Here is a 22456-nt window from a genome sequence, read left to right as displayed (position 1 = left end):
CACAAATTGACTATGATAATCATTGTGTCAATTATCAAGTTGAAATCGATTAATTAATAAGAATGAAAATAGTCCTATAATCAGCCTTGGTAAATCCGTAATCTTGATGTAAAATTGCAAATTTATCAATTTATTAGTTCATAAGAGATTATGCATCATGTATTTCCCACCCCGTACATGTAAAAGCTAATCCCCCCTTCATAATATTATATATAGAGTCGATCATCATCAACAAGAATTAGCAATATATATACTAATAAATTATCAAGGTGCGTACAGACTTTCGCTCTGCTCCGCAACCGAACGTCACTCCAGCAGAGCGATTGATGATCGACCGGGGAACAACAGTGGTTCGACCGGGGAACGCGAGAAGATCTAACATCTTCCATAACGTTCATGATGGGTGCGTGGGCGGTGCGACTGTGGTTCGATGGTGGTACGAGGGCGGTACGAGGGCGGTACGAGGGAGGAGCGTGCTCGGTGCTGGTTGGAAACGCGAATATGTGTACGCAGCTCAAGATATACCGGATATAACTTTAATCACAGAAAAGCACTCCACTTAAATGGGCTACTTTTGTACATAAAAACAATATAAAAACTTTTTTAATAAAAACAATATAAAAACTTGTAGTACCCTTTATTAAAAACTTTTAAATATTTAACGACTATTTTCGACCATATGTCATTTTCAAGTTGAATTTTTTTTTAATTTTGAAACTAGTCGTTCAAATATTTCTAAGTTTTTATTAATAAAGGGTACTACAAGTTTTTATATTGTTCTTATTAACTTAAATCACCGCAATCTAATATAGAAGGCGGTAGTAACTGAGAATCGGCAACCCTGTATTCCTATCATTTCTACCGACTTCACAACCTGAATCTCAATATAGCTGAATTTCCACATATAAGTGTCAGTGAAAGTGACCGGTTCAGTGAACATAATTATTATTATAATTCCTATGAGTTCTAATGGGATTATTCATACTCGTTCGGCCGGGCTGAGTGCGAATAGTCTCATCAAAAATCATTAAGATTATATTTTCACCATAGAGAAAATAATAGCATGAGCTATCTTTGCTCTATGATTCTACTGCAATTATTACTATATGATACCTACTCGTTTTACTGAAATTCTGCTTATATGAAAATTGTCTCACCTATCCTATTATATTAAGCGAGCAATTTCTGTATAAATATATTTAGTTATTTATGTCCAACGGATCTCGAAAACAGCTCTAACTATTTTCACAAAATTTGAAACATAGTAGGTTTATGATATAAAAATTTGATTGCACTAGGTCTCATCCCTGGGAAAACTCACTGAAGGACATGAAAAGGCTAATAATTATTCATCCTTGAAAAAACAGATGATAATTTCGTCGTCTGTTGACAACAGAAGATGAATGTGCCTGTGTGGGAGAGAGACAGAATTATGTTCAGCTGTAAAATCAATCAGCTTATCTCACGTGTATATCATCTAAATGTTAATCGACTTGATCAAAATAATCTGATTTGTTGACATGACATGGTATATCATTCTAAATTAGAGTATATAATACTTTTCTAGTATTAAGTCGTTAATACCTAAGTTAATCATTATTTTCAAGTGATTAGTGAGTGTTATTTTGTTATTCAATTTGGTTTGTAAACAATCTAAATTAGAACTTTTCTGTTTTCAAATGTTTGGACTGAAAATTGGACCTGAATTCAAGTGTAAGGAACATAACCTACTTTTTGGACTATTTGTAGTGTATAAATCAAAATTCGAGGAAGAAACAGTTTTGGGTTGTGCCTGTTAGTCCTTCCCCAATCATTTTCAAGAATTGTGTTCAGTTCATCAATAAATAAATAACGAGCGAAGCTCGGTGCCCCGATATTACTAATTAATCCATCCTCAATCCAATTCTTCCATTTTTAATCCTATTTAATATCGGCCTATCCATAGGTGAGTAATTTGTAATTTTTGAGTTCCACTTCTTGTGATTTTTATACATTTTTTTTAAATTCTGACAAGAAAATTGCTTACTCTTGAGAGATTTTTTTTCTTGAATGCTTGTTTTCGCGGTTAGGTGGTAGAGAGAACTTGAAAGTCCTAAATCCGCTAAAATAAATTACTTTTCATTTCATTTTGATAGTGAATTTGAAACTTACTTGTAGGTGATCTCTTGGTATTTGCCGTCGGGTTGCTTGAGAGCTAGAGCAATTCTGTCAGGGTAGTTGGTGGCCGTTCTGTTGAGTAGGCCTGGCACCGAGATGGGAGGACACTCTTCCAGGTCTTTGCCCCTAATCTTGATTCGGCCGGCCGGATCCGAAGTCCACAGCTCCTCGGAGGGCAGGATTTGGGTGGGGCCTGAAGCCAATACACACAAATAAAGTTCACAAACTTTCTCAGTTTAAATAAAGTTTACAAATTATTTATTTATGGAGAGAACAAGTTTTTGTCTCCTTCACAAATACGTCAGACTATTGAATACAAAGATTTTGGAAGAACATATTAAAAACCAGTCTTAAAATATGTTAAAATCAAAAATCTAGTAGAATATTGTTGTGGAGGCAGGCTGATCATAAATAATTCTTTATTCATTTATACAATACGTTCATTATCAAAATGATAGGGAGAGGAAAAGTAAGGTAACCTTGTGCTATTCCTCTCCCAAATTTAGATAACAATAGTCCGAAATAGGTTAAGTCTTGTAGTTCAATAGTTCAATTCACAGAATTTTCAGTACTCAAGTATTTTCATAAGTAGATAATGATGGCGGTCAGACAAACTTATGTTCTCCTAACCGAAAACTACACAACATCTCAAAGAATTTGGAAATATACAGTGTATATCTAGGCATTTGAGACTCATGAGCTATATATTTGTTGTGTATCTGCCATAGGCTAAATAAATAAGTTCATAAGTAGATTTTCAAATTTAGATGCTTCAAAACTGAACATAGGAGAAACATTTCAAATTGTTATAACTAAAATAGGAAATATTCACATATTAAAAATTTTGAAGAATTACCAAAAAACAAACATAATTCTAAAAGCACAGCTGATCTTGAAAGTTTGAATTTTAAAGACTTTAAATATCAAATTTTGACTTTAAATTTTAAAGTCGTTCAACATTACAATGATTGCAACAACGTCAGATGTGTAAGGTAGTTAGTTATCCATATTGAATAAAAACGACTTAATATTGTCAAAACCACTGATTTATGAAAAACTATTTCAGAGGCTTATTTCATAAAACTTACAGGACCTGTATTACAGGTAACTTCAGAATGGCATATTTTAATCTTTTCCACTCTCATTTACAGTATGGCACCCTATTGTGGGGCAATTCAAGTGGTGCCAGTGACATATTTTTGTGTCAGAAAAGAGCTCTGCGAACCATTTTTAATCTTGGTAGAATGGATTCCTGCAGGCCATTCTTTAAAAGAAACGGCATATTGACTCTGCCCTGTATATTTATGCTGCAAGCTCTGACATTTGTCAAAGATAATCTGAGGCAATTCGATCTAAGATGCGATGTACATCAGCACTTTACAAGAGAGCGTAAACAAATAAATAACGGGCGGGTACGACTCTCCAAAACACAAAATATGTATGTAAATACCGGTAGAAAATTATGTAATAAACTGCCTGAGAGTAAAAATTCTAGATCGTTCAGGTATACAATTTCCAAACTATTCAAAGATAGGGCTTTTTATTCGATTGAGGAGTTGTTGGCAGCTGATATTTCATGTTAATATTTGACGTTTATTATAATATTGTTATTGCCAATTGAAAATATGACTTTATATAACTGTGAAGAAACTAAGTACCGGAACTGTTGGCTGTGATACAGCCCTGTATCAGGCACTGATACTAGCGTTTGTTGTTACATCATATTATATCAATCTCTATTATACTGGAAGCTTAAATTAAACATTGGGGAGCAGAAAATAAAGTGTGGATGAAGCCGTACGATTGGCCATTAGCTGCTGACCAATGGAAGTTCAGCTCTAGAATCTATTGAATATTTCTAGATATTTTATAGATAAATAAATTATAATTTACCTTCATTTTCAGTGCAACTCAGGTTGACAGTTTTAAGCTTGCCGGCTGAAGCATCATTTGAGCTGAAAAAGGGAAAATAAAAAACTTATAAAATCGTAACAAAGAGAATATTATTTCCAAAATGATAAATTAAGAATATTTATAGTTCAATATTATTCCCAAATTGATAGAGGATTTATACTTGAAATTTGTGGAACAAGCTATTTAGACTGTACAGACAAATGTGTTACTTCTAGATTTAGGCGTACTTGACATACTTGAATAAATAAAAATCTACCAGCAATTTGAAGAATCAAAAACCACTACAGTAGGCTGATAAAATTTCAAATAATATTAATTAAAAATATAAATATATTGTTGCAAATGTGAGTATATAGCGGTGAAAGATTGACATTATGAAAATTCGTGGGAAAAGTATGTAACTTGCATTATATAAGGTTATTTTTCATCAATGAAAAATGGTGTTAATTTTAACAAAAATAGAGTTAGTGTTTATGATTACAAAAAAGTACATATTTAAAATAATGATTGCTTTTAATTTGGTTTCATACCTATTGGTAAAAAAAGACCTTAAAAATGGAAATTAAATTAGGTTCTTTTTGAAATGTGGACAAATAATGGCCAATTTTTCTATTATGAGATTTTTATGAATAAAACATGGAAAGCTTTACTATTATGAAATTTATTAAGGCTAAATAATTGACATTTTTTCTACTAGGCTCAACATTGAACAAAGAGAGAGAGAGAGAGAGAGGTATTAAGCTGAGTTTACACCAAAGTTATTAACAAAATATTATTAATAACTCAATCCTCATAGATTCTGTTAGATTGAACGGAAGTTGACAAACACATAAATATGTTCATCATGTGTATGATAAGTTATGTTCTATCTAATAGAATCTATAAGGATTGAGCTATTAACATTTTGTTAATAACTTTGGTGTAAACCCAGCTTTAGACCTGAAGCTGAAACAATGTTAGAAATAGATTTGACTGTTTGAAATAGAAAATCTACTCACATTTTTACATAGTAACAGGTGTAACAAAACATCACTCCAGTACTGCCTTCAACTTTATATAAAATTAAAAATAAAACACTGTCCAATAATCAGGACTAACCAAGTGTTTATCCTATAAGTGTTTTTATGAAAAAAACACAAGGATTCTATAACTGGGTTTATTGAGTTTTCAACATTAATAAAAATTAATTGGTTCAATTTCAAATACAGTGCAGATTAAATTGTTTTAGTAAATTTTAATACATCTCAATTCTCCACTATTGAATCACTACAGTATTTCACAAAGTACAACAAACTAAGTTATTCTCAGCATACTTGACAACAGTTACAATCAACAGTTCTAGTCAAACTGACAACAATACTTTCTGACAACACTGAAGTTGTCAAAAATCACACAAGTTAGTTACCATGGCGACCAGTAGTTCGGGTTATGCCCACCAGACTGCAGCGCTGTGCATTATTGAAAAAGGGCGGAAATTGACGGAAGTATTGAAAGAAACCAATTTTGGGCATGAATAGAAACACTTCAAAAGGTATTGGACGTTAAAGGTCGAGGTGCTTCAATAGAAAGATAAGTGTTTGTTAATAGAGTTTCACAAAGAAATGCCAACAGGGTTCAAATATTCTCAATAAATTGGATGGAAAATTGATGCAAACATTGCATGTATGTCAATGATAGTGAAAAATTGTCCAATTTGGAGTGAAGAAAAAAGGAATACGTAGGGAGGCAGATATATACATTCAAACATAGTAATATATTAGACAAATATCAAGACAATTATATTAAGATTAAAACTATACAGTAGTATTATCTTGGTCAAATCCACAGTAAAATTCATTAGACCTAAGAGGTTTATTATTAAGTATATTGTTTCAAATTCATAAAACTAGAAAAATGTTTTCTCTAAATTAAAAATTATTTAAAGACATTAGGGATCTATCCTGAATTTTTGAGGAATTATATTTTTTGTTATTTACATATTGTTTTATACATTTTTATATACATTTGCACCACTTGTAAATCTGCACCACTTCACTTCCTATTTGATTGACTAAGGGGGCCCAGCTCCCGAAAATTTTCGTTTAAATGTAAGTTTTTAAGTGTTTTTAATCTATCCGTGTTGTGAGTATCCTGTTTTTTTTTTTAATTTATATACATTAATAATGTTCATTATTTTTGTTATTTGATTTTTATTTTTTAATTGATGGATCTAGTTAACATGAACAAGACACTGATATTCTTATAATAAAGTTTAATTCTAATTAAACATTTCTACTATAGCATAGTCATCTTCCAAAAAACAACTAATTACTTAATTAATTAACAGCCACATCTCCTAGCTACTGTAATACTTTACTAAGGTGTAAGTGTACGTCCAGTGCCAAAAAACCTTTCATGAAATTTTTAGTTGGGATCGATTTAGTATGTTATTTTGAGCACAAAATCTCTAAAATTAAACGGCGGTCACTATTGTTTTTAAAATAAACTATGTTCAAAGTAGCACAATGATACATGCATTTAACCTATAAGTAGCAGCCATTTTGATTATCGAAATCATCAAATATTATGATATTCCTAATCTAAGCTTTCCTAACCAAAACTTTTCTAACCTAAAGCTTTTCCTAACCTTAGCTACTTATGGCTGTTAACTATAGGTTAAATGCATGTGAAATTGTGCTACTTTGAACTTAGTTTATTTCAAAAACAATAGTGACTGCCGTTTAATGTTAGTGATTTTGTGCTCAAAATAACATACTAAATCGATCCCAACCAAAAATTTTATGACAGTTATGTTGGCACTGGACGTGCACTTACACCTATACATTTTTATATACTTACATTAACATTGTTAATTTATTTTTGAAATTTGATTTTTCATTTTTTGATGAATGGATCTAGTTAACATGAACAAGACACCGATTTTTTTATAATAAAGTTTAATTCTAATTAAAAATTTTTACTACAGCATACTCATCTTCCAAAAAACAACTAATTACTTGTATTCACTCTATTAATAATTAACAGCCACATCTCCTAGCTACTGTAATACTTTACTCATATAAACGTTGATGATAAAAAACACTGTTTCATTTTTTTTAAATACACAAAATTAATCAGTTGATAACTTTACCATTCTGTTGATAATCTTCTTGACACATTATACATTTGAACGGAACATTTTGACACATTTAAAAATTTCACCAAATTTGGAGAATGTTTACTGGATAATTTCACAGAGCAACACTTAAGTCTGTTTACATAGAAATTATACTTCACTACATCTAATTGACCGTTACTGTAGTGTCTTGTAAACTGTCTCTTATTATAAGCCAATTTATTTACTGCTCTCATAAAAATTCCAGCATATTTCATGTTGGTTCATTGAATAAAAAAAATTCGGAAAGTATTAGCATGGTTATGGTTATGTACGATTCATGTTTCTAACATTTATCATTTCTTTTATAATTTCCTCGACAATTTAAAAAGAAATCTCAAAAACAAATACACGCACTTGGATTAAAGTTCATTTAAAAACTGGATCTACACTGTATAATTTGGACAATTTAAAAATTAAAACAAGAAAATTTAGTTTGAATAATAGCTGAACGTACAAATTACATTTTACTGATAAATATTGAAGGAGTTATCAGCTGTTGGTTGTGAAGGTAGCCTATGGCTTAATTTTAATAAAATGTTAATTAAATCTATTTTATAAATAATTATTTTTTTTACATTTTTTGCAGAAAGGTAGAAAGGAAATCATACCTGTATAAATTTTTCTTTGTTTTCAAGGATATGCATATTCTTGTTTTTGAAGCCTAGTCATTTAATGCATTAATAAATTTTATTTTAATGTTATTCTAATTTCATTGTGTCCAGTCAAGTATTCAAATAATTTTAATAAACCATGTGCCAAGGCCAAAAGTAAACTAATATGTAAAGGACTACTTTGAGAAAATCAAATTTTAGGAATAAAATCATCAATTTGAAACTAAATTAGGAAATTGGAAAAGTTTTAGGCAATAGCCTGTTTTTTCTTTTTCGATCATTGTATTGTTTGTGCTAACCGAATAAATGAGAGTACAGCAGGAGAATAAAAAGTAAAAAATTAGAAAAAGTTGAAAATGTAAGTTTTTACTGCAAACTTCAGCATAACTACTAGTACAGAAAAAAGGAATTTTGATACACTGTACTTCTAAAAACAAATATGAAAAGAAAACAACCAACTTTAAAAGAGGTGATCAGATAAAGAAGGATTCAGAAAAGTAGGAATAACAGGGATTAATTTATAGGAAAAATGGATTAGAAACCTTCAAGTTGAACTAAGAAATGAATAATTTTTTGCAATACCTTTGATTAACAGTGGCTGAAGGCTTTATTCTCGATTCATTACTTGCTGGCTGGAAAAAAAAGAAATTCATTATTATTCCTATTATATTACCTGAGTACAGTCATAAGCAGTGTACTAATAATATTAGAATTTGAATAGGAGACCCTATGGAGGATTCTCTTGTATGAAGTATTCATTAGTATTATAGGACAGAAAAAAGTTGCTCATTAGTCCCTAGACTAGATAGCAATGTATCGTTGAATATAAAAAAAATTACTATATATATATTTAAGTTTTGGATTGATTCAATAATTGACTAGCTTCTGAGCATGTATAAAGAAATAAATAAAATAACATTGATGACAAATAAAATGCTCTAGAGTAGACTATAATAATTAGATAACACAATTCATTTGAAACGTTTCTTATATGTTTTTCAATTGAAATTAAGCTACCTGGTCTATTAAATTTAAAATCATTTTTAGAAAAAAAAATTCTAAGAAAACTACAAACAAACATTTAAACAAATCCTGAATGACTTTTGAAAATCCAGAAAATGACTAAGTTGATTTCAATAGGTACAAAATTCATGAAGGAAATGACTACATTGATCTCAAGACATCCTAGATGACAAAGCTCTAATTTTTCTTCTTTCGTCAATCTCGCGTTTTCATTTTTTGTGCAACCTTCTTTTTTTTAGTTGATGATGACGTTCATAGTTATTTTAAGTCAGGCACTGGAATATTAGATTAATATTGTGGAGTGGAAAATGTTTATTTTGCTTCTCACTACCATTTTAAGCTGATTTTTCAAGCTGTTTTTTCATTGATTACCATTTTAAACTTGAATCAAATAAGGTATTTATAGTGCCCCCACTCCATTTAAAACGTTTTATTTTCTTATCTTAATTGAATTACAAGAACAGATTGTGACTAAAGAAATTTCGCATATGTTAATTAAGGTTCAAGAAAACTGATTAAATTGTTTAGGTTGTGAAACGACAAAACCCACACTTTTTACTTGGATAAAAACGATTCAGTAGTTCTTGCTAATGAGTACATTGTGCAAGTAGTATTGAATAATCTGCAATTTATATTTAAAACATACTAACATCTTTATTTTAATTTTATTCTATGATTTAACTTGAATAGTGTGGAACTGTTGAATGTTAGTAATTTGAGTTATTAATCCATTTAAAATTTAAATGTAAAATAATGATTACTAGAATTCCATAATAGTAATCAATTAGCTTATATTTTATTCGTCAGGAAAATATATTTTCTAATCATTCAATAATCAATTTTATAATTGAGATTGAATATTTTGTTCTTAACTATATTTCTACATTGTTGAAAAACAATCTATCAACGTTTTAGAGCTAGAAAAGGATAACACTATCTGCTTTGTTGAATGATAGACTAGGATAGCAGCACCAATGTCGATCAAATACTTCCATTATAACGTGAACCTCACTAAAGAATCTGAATACTGTACAATTTTTTCTACTAGCAATTAAAATGTTATATTCAATATTTTGTTATTTATTTCATCAACTTTCCTATTCGTTTTTATGTGCTTTTTCCACAACAACATTTTTATAATGTTTATCTATTCCCTAATTTTATTTATTCGTCTAAAATTATCTGAATGCTTTCTACTTACAACGTCGCCATTTCCGTTGGACATAACGGGTGACGATTCCTTGGGTGATTTAGACTTGTGCACGGGCTCATTTGCATATCCATTAGCTACCTCTGTTTCTTCAGTCATTTTATGGCCTGCAATAAAAATTATTACATATCAATTTGTTGGTTTATCAAACAGACAATAAATGTAAAGATACAATTTTTTTGACATGATTAATAATTGATTTTTTATGGCAGATGAATGGATTTCATTTTAGTTTGGTTAATATTATTCATCGAAGTCACTCAACAAATGGACTAGGTAGGTACTTGAAATTTAACATTTAAGGTAGTTGGTATTCTATGTTTTATACCCTCTAGAGACATATTTATTTTTTGGTAGACAATAATTATATTCATTCTTTAGTTGGTTATTTTTTAATTTATTGTGATGAAACACTATTATTAAATGTTATATTTTATACTAATTTTGTTTCTATGTAAAAATTAAGTACTAAAAAAGTACTTTTTCAACTTTATTTAATTTCTTACAAAAATATTCGTATTTATTTTTTGGTAGACAATAAGCTAATTATATTCATTCTTTAGTTGGTTATTTTTTAGTTTATTGTGATGAAACACTATTATTAAATGTTATATTTTATACTACTTCTTGTTTCTATGTAAAAATTAAGAAATCAAAGTACTTTTTCAACTTTATTTCATTTCTTACAAAATTTTTCGACTTTGATATAACTTAGATAAATAAAACTAATAGCTGTTATAAATCAAGAATTATTGTTCAATTGATTATACAGGTATTTCATGTAAATAATTAATGCAAGCTGAATGATTGTTAAAGAAAGTTGTTATTAAAATAAACAAATATTCTTCAATGTTATTTCCATCAAAAACTGCTTTCTATTAAATCACTTAATTTACTACAAAATCTGACTGCTAATCGTTTTTTTTAATAGCAAAAAGTGATTTAAACAAAAATTATTTATTGTTTTATGTATTTATTATTTATTATCAATATTGCCTTGGTTTTGAAGCTGTAACAATACAAATTCATTCAAGTTTATTGTTAAAATAAGTTATCTTTTATCTACCGTAATAAAAAAATACAATTAAATTTTAATTTCAATTTTGTCAGAGATATTTTAGCTTTTACTGTGCACAATTAGGGTATCAATATCTAGCTAAAAAACTAACTGGTACCTACTAGTAAATAATGCCAATGTTTATGTTAGTTTGTAAATTACCGTAGGCTTCCTATAATACTCTTAATAAAATTAGGTTATAACTTTGATTCTGCTAAATTTGTGGAAAATAAATGAAATACCGTTCAAAAATTTATAATTTGTACTTACAAGTTCCTCTACGAAACATATTTGAATCACATTAATAATATTATTTGGCAGATATCTTAATATGCCAGTTTACAAAATTTAATCAATATTATTGTTTAAGTTTAAACTTGATGAATCTACAAAATAATATTATTGAATTATCAGAAGTGTGACAACTTCATCTGATCCTTTTTTTAAATTATATCCCATCAGCTGTTAAGTATTGTCAATAATTTTCACTGAACCTCTGCTGGGCAGAAAGAGAATAACATAGGCTCTTATGAGAGCGTTTACACATATTTTGCAGTCAGCCAATCAATGTGTAAACACTCATAAGAAATAATAATACCTATTTTTTACTGAACTGCAAAGCAGAAATTCATTGGACATTTTCTACCTATTTTAATTTACTTGAAAATGTATTGCATTGACATGAAGTAGGCCTAACACATTAACAGAAAGATGTATATTTTGAACTAGCAGATCTATACAAAGATGCCTAAATTAAAGAGAACCTGAATTGAAGGAGGAAAATCAAGGAGAAAAAGGGGAACTCTAAGGAAAAAACCATAGAACAACTTTTTTTCAATTTTTTGAACTTATGAAGTTCAAAGCGGCTTTAACATGCAAAAATTATGTCTAAATTAACCTTTTTGCTCGTTCATTTGAAGAGAAAGAGGCAGTATGTTTGTGTGTGTGAGAGAGCTAAAGCTTGTCTAAGTATGTAACTTTTAAGGCAATTCCGGCTTCAACTTTACAGAAAAACACATAAAAATAAATATAACGCCTATAAGGTACATTTTTGAAAAGAGGAATGTTATAATGCATGTGCTTCTTATACAAATGCAATAATATGCTAAGAAATATGGAATCTTGTTTTTAAAATTAAATTTTCTAGATTTTTTAAATAAAATTGTAGTGGAGAGAAAACCTTCTAATTTTTTTCATTTATCATTATCCTTCCTTTCTTGTAATAAGTTATTCTTTGATTCATCTTCCTTCTAATATCCTTCATCCTTCATCAACTAGGCTACTCCACTTTATCTTTTGCTTTCCCCATCTTCTAATATCCTCGACTCACAATATCACAATAAACAACAACCTTAGGTTCTTAGCATAGATTTAACAGGTACGATAATTCAGGTTTCATTTCTCTCTAATTTTGTATCAGCTAATCATTCTCAAGTTTAATTTCAGTTATCCATCATCTCTCTATTGATTCACTCATGGAATCATCAAAATTAGAAACGTTTGTACTGTGATATCATTCATCCCCTCATTTTCACCTGGGTTTAAAATACTTGTGGAGAGTTAAGCTGCGTTTACACCAAAGCTATTAACTAGTAGTTCTGTGAACAATAGACCTCATGCAGTATTCTCATCCACAAGTACCTGATTGAAACTATATACCTTGTGGTAATGCAGTAATAGACTGGCTTCTCCACACATCTGTGTAATCACTTTTCAGCTGATTTATGATGAATAATTCTATAGTCTGATTTTTACTCTAATATTGGCATATGAAGGAGGCTCCTTTTTCCTTTTATACTATCCTTGAAATGCAAAATTTCCAAAAACCTTGTATATACGTCGACGCGCAATTAAAAAAGGAACAAACCTGTCAAATTTCATGAAAATCTATTACCGCGTTTCGCCGTAAATGCGCAACATTTAAACAATCAAACATTTAAACATTAAGAGAAATGCCAAACCGTCGACTTGAATCTTAGACCTCTTTTCGCTCGGTCAATTAAACGGAGCTTGACAAACACACATGCACATCATGTGTATGATAAGTTATGTTCAATCTAATAGAATCTATAAGGACGGAAAAATAAACATTTTGTTATTAACTTTGGTGTAAACGCAGCTTAGAAGTGTAAGGTATTGAAAATGTTTCATAATTATGAAAAAATACTAGTAGTTCTGTGAACAGTAGACCTCACGCAGTATTCTCATCCACAAGTACCTGATTGAAACTATAGACCTTATGGAAATACAGCAATAGACTGACTGGCTTCTCCACACATCTGTGTAATCACTTCTCAGCTGATTTATGATGAATAATTCTATAGTCTGATTTTTACTCTAATCTCTATACTTATAAAAGGCTAAGCCCCAACGGACTGAAATCACACCACAGCCCAAACTACTGAGCCTAAAAACTTGAAATTTTGCACGATTGTTTATGGTAGCCTGAAAACATCCACTAAGAAAGGATTTCCAGAAATTTTCCCCCCTGAGGGAGCTGGAACCCCCCCAAAATTTTGTACTTTTTAACCGCTCATTGCACAGCAAAGTCATGAGGAACTTTTTTGTTCAGCTACGAAAAAAAATCAGATTTATGCAGAAAAATTTTGATCAGGAGCACAGGGGGTCCAGGAGAGGGCATTTTTCGAAAATTTTGATGTAAAATCACACTACAGCTCAAACTAATTGTCCTACAGACTTGAAACTTTGCAAAAATATTCTTCAAACATGCTAGACGCGCACTAAGAACGGATTTTGAGATATTTTGCCTCTAAGGGTTTCAAAGGATGAAAAAGGATCCTATTAAGTAAGTTATGAACATGGTAAGGTAATATGGGAATGAGATAATATTTATTTATTGACATGTGATATTCTAACAATGTTGTAATCATTGGAAATAACAAAATAATATGATAGAAATTAAAAAAAGAACATCTGTTCTATCATTGCTTTCTACTTGATTCCACTCAACCTCAATAATATTGTTCTGATAATTGATAAATATGTTCAATAATATTATTATTATTGATATAATAAAAGTATTGTTTTAATAATTAATTATTATCATTATATAATAATAGTATTGTTTTGGTAATCAATAAATATTTTCATTCTCACAAACTCTGTATAATTTATAATGGTGAATGTGAAACAGCTGCATCAAAGAAATTATCTCAAAAACATATGTTTAGGAAAACCATAGTTTTGAACTTCGTTCTCCTGATGCAATGTATGAGCCTACACGTGGCATGTATTATTATTTTTCAGCTAGAACATTTTTTTGAGACTGCTAAATAAACGTCTACAGTTTTATCAATGCTGTATCGGCAGTATGAAAACGCACGCAGTTAATATGTCTTTAAATAAAGGTGTTGATATCTACATGATAATTATTCTCTACCATTTTTATTTAATTAAAATTTCAAAATTATTCAAGCCTTGATAGAATGATTGACTCACTGTACAGTCAGTCGAAAATTTTAATATTGAAATGAGAGGTATTTTGCAAGCTGAACAAAAAAGTTAGGTCCTATGCACCTTTTTGATATTATTTCTTCAAATGAAAATGAGTTTTGTGGGTTGTCAAAACACCCCCTGAAGAGAACTATTAATTTTATCGTATCTTAGTAAAATAACAACCTACACTTTAGATTTATATAATTCTATTAATAAATTTATGGAAATTGGAGTACTTTTTCCAGTTAGATGATGATTAGTTCATGAAATTGATTATCGATAGAGAAAATAATTATAATTTTATCAATACAGAATTAGTTGAATGAATTGTCGATCTACTGAGTTCTTGGTCAACAATAATTCAATATTGGTATTTATCCAATCATTATTTTTTTTAGAAGTTATTTCATTTGAATTAGAAAATATTTATAAGCTCCTATCAATTTATCATTCGTAACAATGAATTCTTCAAAACATGAATTTAATCAAATAAAAAATTGTCCATACTTCTGTATTCATGTTCCCATGTTTTCCACTTGTGATGGATAGCCAAAATATTGTGGAGCGAGCTGCACGGTGAATTGTAATCAAGGGCTCTGATTGGCTGAAAAGTTCAGCGTTCGGAGTGAGGTGAGGCGAGCAGTTAGAACAGAGCCAAGCGGCAATGCGAATGGTTCGGAGTACGGTACGGCGAATGATTAACAGCTGATTTTTAACATTATGAAACCTATGCTCATGTTCGTTGATGTTCGGAGGAATGCACGGTTAGCTGCGCGGTTCGAGGTTTTCCATGTTCTGGAAAGGATTTCCAGAAATTTGCCCCCCTGAGGGAGCTGGGCCCCCCCAAAATTTTGTACTTTTTAACCGCTCATTGCACAGCAAAGTCATGAGGAACTTTTTCGTTCAGGTACGAAAAAAATCAGATCTATGCAGAAAAATTCCAATCAGGAGCACAGGGGGGTTCAGGAGAGGGCACTTTTCGAAAATTTTGATGTAAAATCACACTACAGCTCAAACTAATTGGCCTACAGACTTAAAACTTTGCACAAATATTCTTCAAACATGCTAGATGCGCACTAAGAACGGATTTTTAGATATTTTGCCTCTAAGGATTTCAAAGGGTGAAAAAGGATCCTATTAAGTAAGCTTATGGTAAGGTGAACTCCATATGGAACTGAGATAATTCACACATGATATTTTAACATATGTTGTAATCATTGGAAAGCTTAAAACAATTTCATCAATTAGCTGATCGAATTGATTTTGTGTTGATTGAGAGCGCGAGCTTACCACGTGTTTGTTCACGTTGTATGCTTGGCCAGTTCGGTTTGCGCCTTCTATCAGCTGTATATGGAATCGCATACACTCAGATTAGAACAGAGCACAAAGGTTTTCTTTGGTTAGGAGTTTGTTGGTAATTCTTTTTTCAAATTCAAATTTTATTGCCATCAAAAATCACATTGAGAACTTTCTTAATAGACAACAAGATTACAGAAACAAAATGTCAAACATATACCTACATTTATTTGTAGCACGGCCAGAAAAAGACAAACTTGAGTACTAGCCGTGATTTTATCAAATATAACTTTATATATATATATATATATATATATATTTTTTGTTGATATTTTGTGAATAAAAACTACGAATTGATGAGAGATGCGAGTAATTCCTTATATTTGATCCGAATATGGTTATTCATAATACAGTAGTCGGGGTCACTGCAATCAAAATTTTTTTATTCTGTACGGTAGCTAATAAATTCATACGTATTGACTGTCCATAATGTATCCAGTGTCCATAATGGAAGTAATTGAACTACTCAAAATTAATGGCTTACTGGTCCCTCATAGATTTATAGTATTCCTGGTGATTGAGCCTGTCTTTTTCAGCGTTGTCTATTAATAATAAAGCTTAATTTACAACTAGCTTATCCAGCGAACTTCGTACCGCCAATGTATCTCATGTTACACTTGATTTTATTTGGTGAATCATGGAATTTATCTGGCAATCAACATGTTCAATACGGACTTCCTATGTGCTTAGTCATGCAGCATTCATTATTCCGAAAACATATTATTATTCTTCTCAATCAATTGGTAGTAATATCTATCAGTAAAGTTTTCAATTGAAAAAAAGGTTATATCAGTGTTTCAAAGAAAAATATTCAATGTTTTCATAGCTGTAGATTGTCGATACCTATATGACCAGGAAATATATGCCATGTACGATAAATCACACAGAATTCCATATTCTTTCCATTTTAGGATGAATATAAGCTAAGCTCAAATTCAAAAAATTGTAAATTATTCTTCCATTCTTCAGTAATTAATGAATGCAATATGAATACTATACATATATACTATAGAATATATATATACTCTCTTTCATTAGGTGAATAATTTCTTTCAACATTTTCCAGTTTCTCAATGATAGGGGAGTGATAATTATTTGTATAGGTCTTCTAAGGAACCATTATCAACAGCTGGTACCAATCAACTACACTTCAACTCCAAACTACTGTTTTAATACCAGTACACAATAATTTATCACAGGGTGATATGTTTATTACAGCTGGTAACTAGATGCTAAATCATATTATCACAATATGATCTTGAATCATGATCATCTTTTCGTTCTTCAGTAGCCGCTCGGCCGAAAATTTCGAAAACATATGACTGCAAAATGGATTAATGAATAATATTATTAGCCCCCCTATTAAAATTCTGTTCAGAAACCATCCCCAAAATTCACACAACATATTCCCAAAGTTTCATGCCGTTATGTCAAGTAGTTTTCAAGTATACAGGGAACAAACAGACATTCATTTTTTATAAATAGATTTCCATTCGGCTCAAACAAAAGCCTCTCTAAATGAAGGTAGAATGATAAGGATTCAGTTCTGTTGTTTTAACATTTTTTCAAATCACTTTCAAAAAGTTCATGTAGTACCTACTATTGTGTTTGAGACACTTCTGGCGCTATCATAGTTTCACCACTATTCTGTTCCACAGTCCTATCTCTTGCAGTCGTTCACTATATCTATAATAATTATATAAAGTAAAGAGCTGGCTTATGCACATACGGGATAGGAAAATTATGTTTGACGCATCATCACGTCTGAACTACTGGACTAATTAACTTGAAATTTTGCTTATAGATTCTTAATTAACCAAGGATGGTTATAGGCCTATTCTCAATTCTTCAAAATTTCATTACGTCAAGTTTTCATTTTGTCAAGTTTCAAAATAGATCCTTGCGAAGCACGGGTTCTTGCTAGTATTGGCATATGAAGGAGGCTCCTTTTTCCTTTTATACTATCCTTGAAATGCAAAATTTCCAAAAACCTTGTATATACGTCAACGCGCAATTAAAAAAGGAACATACCTGTCAAATTTCATGAAAATCTATTAGCGCGTTTCGCCGTAAATGCGCAACATATAAACATTTAAACATAGAGAAATGCCAAACCGTTGACTTGAATGTTAGACCTCACTTCGCTCGGTCAACTATCCTTGAAATGCAAAATTGCCAAAAACCTTGTATATACGTCGACGCGCAATTAAAAAAGGAAAATACCTGTCAAATTTTATGAAAATCTATTACCGCGTTTCGCCGTAAAAGCGCAACATATAAACATTTAAACATTAAGAGAAATGCCAAACCGTCGACTTGAATCTTAGACCTCACTTCGCTCGGTCAATTAGAATAGTAGGTACTAATATTCAATTTCTAGTACGAGGAGCATAAATATGCCAATTTTTATTTCATGAACTTGACAATAAATTATAAGATCTTTCATGTCATGCTGCGTAATAACCTGTTTTCGAGAATTGCGAGGTAAAAAGAATAAGACGCTCTAAAATTATCATAGTTTACAGTGACTTGCATTTTCCTACAACATGGCCTGAAGGACATGCGTGTTTCCATAGGATAAGGTCCCCTCCCACTGTAAAACATTACCAGAGACAAAATAATCTAATTAAATACCTTTACTCTATGAAATTACCTACTAATTGACGTTCTTTTTCATGAAATTACTATTATTTCAGTTGCCATACTTGAATTAACGAAACTTTTGACTATAATGAGGTCCTCGCTATAAATAATGTATGAAACAATACTGACTTAATTCATACATAATACAAATACAGCACAATACTTTCTCATTACAGACGCTCATTCTCATGAGTTACTGTATCCTCAAATTTGATCAAAGCATACATTTTCTCCGATTAACATTTATTATTTTTTAACGATAAAAATCGAGCTTGAAATAACTTCACACTTTGAACCAGACCTTGATCTTAGGACGCAATTCACTCAAAAAAGATTAGGCTGTATACATTCTATTATTTTCAATTTTAATCAACTTGCTATTAAGCTACATTTGTATTGCTGTGGTAGAAGTTCAAGTGAATTGCTATATTCTAGTCATATATTATATATTCTATAGTAAGATCCACGTTATAATGGCAGTGTTTAATTTGCAATGGTATTGCTATCCTTGTCTATCATTCAACAAAGCGGATAGCGCTATCTCTTTCTCGCTTTGCTCTGTTGCCTGATCGTCTTTTAACAATGTAGAATTAATAATTAATTTACAAAATATTTCATCTTAATTTTGAAAATTCATTATGAAATTATTGAGAGATATAATTTCTTGCTTAATAAAATATAATTGATTATTTTAAACGAGGATGAACAGTTAAAACTGTATCAGCTACCGTCTATAGAAGGTATTGACAAGACAGAGGATCGGCAACGTTGTTCTTCTATCTTTCTTTACTGTCATTTATTTATTATTTATTTTATTATAATTTTTACAAGAAGCACTGAATGGGAGAGAAAAACTAAGGATACTCCTTGAACTATTTCTCTTCCAAAATAATTTAGATAATTTAAAAGTCCGAAATAAGGTTATGATTCCACTTTTCTGAAATTTAGTTCTTTTTCACTCAAAAACAACTAAAACTAAGAATTTTGAATTTTGAAGGTTTGAGAAACTGGATAGGAAACAAAAATATTACACTCAAATCACTGATAATTGAAATATTTTCACGTAGTTTTACAAAATTTACAACGTGAACCTTACTATAGCCATCCTAACATTTCATACTCTTCTTCAAATTCTAATCATTTTTCTTAATTTTTTTTATATTTTATTCTATTCATTCCTTACTTCATATTGAATGACTTGAAACTTGTTTGATCAATCTTAAATGATTACATTTTTCTTCATTTCGTTTTATTTGAGTTTTATTTAAGTTACTAGCCGTCAGGCTCGCTTCGCTCGCCATATCCGTCTAGCCAGGGGGCTCCGCCCCCTGGACCCCCGACTGGATTGTCCAAGAATGAGATTAGCAGGCTCGCTTCGCTCGCCTGCATTTTTATCATGTTAGGACAATCCAGTCGGGGGTCCAGACTAAACGTCTGGCTAAACGGATATGGCGAGCGAAGCGAGCCTGACGGCTAGTAATATAATATTCCCAGGATTGAAGTAGCAGTGCCCAATCAATTTTTCCTCGATAAATGCATTGAAATCTTCAACTTGGTGCCAACCTAACAAAGTCAACTCAACTTAATGCCAACCTGACAAAATTATTAATTTAGTTGCCAGTTAACAACTGTTTCGAAGAGGTACTCTATCTAGATTATAGTTCTATAGTAACATATGATATGGAAATTTCAATTATAATTAAGAGATTGGGAGAAGAAGAATATACATGCTAAAAGACGAACTTTAAACCCTTAAAAACAACCCTTAGAGTTAAAATATTGCCAAAAGATTTCTTAGTGCGCCTCTAAAGGGTCAACTGAACATACCTACCAAATTTGAACGTTTTTGGTCCGGTAGATTTTTAGTTATGCGAGTGAGTGAGTGAGTGAGTGAGTGAGTGCCATTTCGCTTTTATATATATAGATTCTTTACTTCATACAGGATGAGTTGAAACTCAATTTATTGATCATATTAATCAAAACAATAATTAGATACAATATATATAATAATTTTGACTATAATTTTCAAAATTTTGTTAGAAATAGTGAGGGCTTTGCCTTTTTTTCTTCCACTAAGTATTTTTGTCATTACATGAAATAAATTAATACAATTTTACAGTTTTCAACAATACAGTAACCTATATTGAGAAATAGATCTTGAGCTTAAAAATTTGTTTTCATAATTTAAAACTTTTTTTGGAGAATTAGATTATTGGATATAGAAGTTTGGTTTAAAAAATTGTTACTTTATTATCAACAAAAATAGCAAAATTAATAAGAAAACTTCATTTAGAAGAACAACTACTTATCACTTCAAATTTTTCTTTATCACTTAACTATGTAACAATCGCATTATGAGCTAACGAAAACAATGGAGCCTGAGAAGTACTGTTCTAAAGCCAAACAGCTCACGTCTTTCAGCATACATCATCACAGCTGATTATTTATTATCATTGTTCCGAAAATGTACGTATTGCCTACACAAGGTCAAATTTATTTCACATATTTTTTGCTTTGTATTTACCATTAACACTGGCAGTGAGTCAAGGTCATTTCAATTTTTTTCTCAAGATACAATTTTTTCAGTTGAAGACCTCGTCATGAGTTGAAGATTATTGGCAGATATAAGGCGATTCACCAATAACTTGTTTTTGTTAGGGAATTATCAATAATTATTGTTTTCATATTTTTTGTTATCATTGTTTACTGTACTTGGTGATAGAGAAGAAAGTGAACAACAGAGATTTAATTTCGTTATCGTATTTTTTCTTTATTCCTGATAAATTATGTAGGTACAACATCAAACTTACTTTTAGTAATTGCAAAGTTATCAAGTTGTTTAATCAATTGAAAAAATTGTTTGAATGTTTAGTTATGTATGAAATTATGAAGTACCATAATATCATAAATCATTATAACATGAATCGATTTTGGATGGATTTAAACAATAACAATTTATTAACAAGACAAAAGATAAACGTGGACCTCACTATTATAGGAGAGTTTACTAAAAATTTAATTTTGTTCATTACTGTAAGACAATAAAAAATTTGATAGGTAGGTACCTACTAATAGTTTCGGTTGTAACACCATTATCAATCTCCAGTAAACCTGATAGTGTAAGGGTAGCAATAACAGAAACTAGTATCTCAAATTGTTTTAATAAACTAGTAGTTTTAACAATATCAAGTCATTTTTATTCAGTATGGATATTTACCACAACATCACCTTCAGAACGTTTCATTTTTTTCGGAATGGTCACCTGTGAAAATAATTAGATGCAGGGTAATGTTAATGAAGGCCTATTGTAATGATTTTGAACGCTAATATTAGTGGTGGTACCCTACTTGGGTATTCAATGTACGTAAATCAATTCAAAGAAGGATTGATGAAAGTGTTAACTAGCTTTCAAGTGAATATATTATTCATTTCTTGTCATAATTTCGTTCGTCAATTGCTTTGGAATTGTATCATCTATCCATCTAGTATATTGGTTGTGTTACCGTATTTTAACCTATTCAATGATACTTTTTGTGTAGTTGAGAAGTTGATATTGTGGTAATTATTCATATTGAATGAGAAAGACTGAGAAATTGTCAAAAAACCACTGATTTATTGATAATTAGAAACATTTCTAATTATCAATAAATCAGTGGTTTTTTGACAATTCTTAGTCTTTTTCATTCAATATTCAATGATACATTCAAAAACCTGTAAATCATCTCTACAGAGAGGTCCACGTTATAATGACAGTATTTGATCAACTTTGGTTTTGCTATCCTTGTCTATCATTCGACAAAGCCTGTGGTACTATCCTTTTCTAGGTCCACAACGGTACCAATTACGTTTTTGACAGTGAAGAAATATGATTC

The 22456-nt window shown here is 30.5% G+C and overlaps 1 protein-coding gene across 1 annotated transcript in view; it reads right to left on the bottom strand.

The window, feature by feature from the left end:
• LOC111046792 (very long-chain-fatty-acid--CoA ligase bubblegum) overlaps positions 1-7714 on the bottom strand; it is a 40454-nt gene extending 32740 nt beyond the window's left edge. Inside the window, exons 1-3 of the mRNA XM_039420298.1 lie at positions 7202-7714; positions 4051-4112; positions 2152-2350 (exon numbers count right to left, since the gene is read on the bottom strand). Of these exons, the coding sequence (XP_039276232.1) occupies positions 2152-2350; positions 4051-4112; positions 7202-7443 (503 nt within the window). The 5' untranslated portion in view covers positions 7444-7714. The remainder of the gene's footprint in view (positions 1-2151; positions 2351-4050; positions 4113-7201) is intronic.
• Between the last annotated feature and the right edge of the window lie 14742 nt (positions 7715-22456).

The sequence above is a fragment of the Nilaparvata lugens genome, chromosome 2 (genome assembly GCF_014356525.2).
Source record: "Nilaparvata lugens isolate BPH chromosome 2, ASM1435652v1, whole genome shotgun sequence".
Classification (NCBI taxonomy): domain Eukaryota; kingdom Metazoa; phylum Arthropoda; class Insecta; order Hemiptera; family Delphacidae; genus Nilaparvata; species Nilaparvata lugens.
This window is presented reverse-complemented; position numbering and strand designations above follow the sequence as displayed.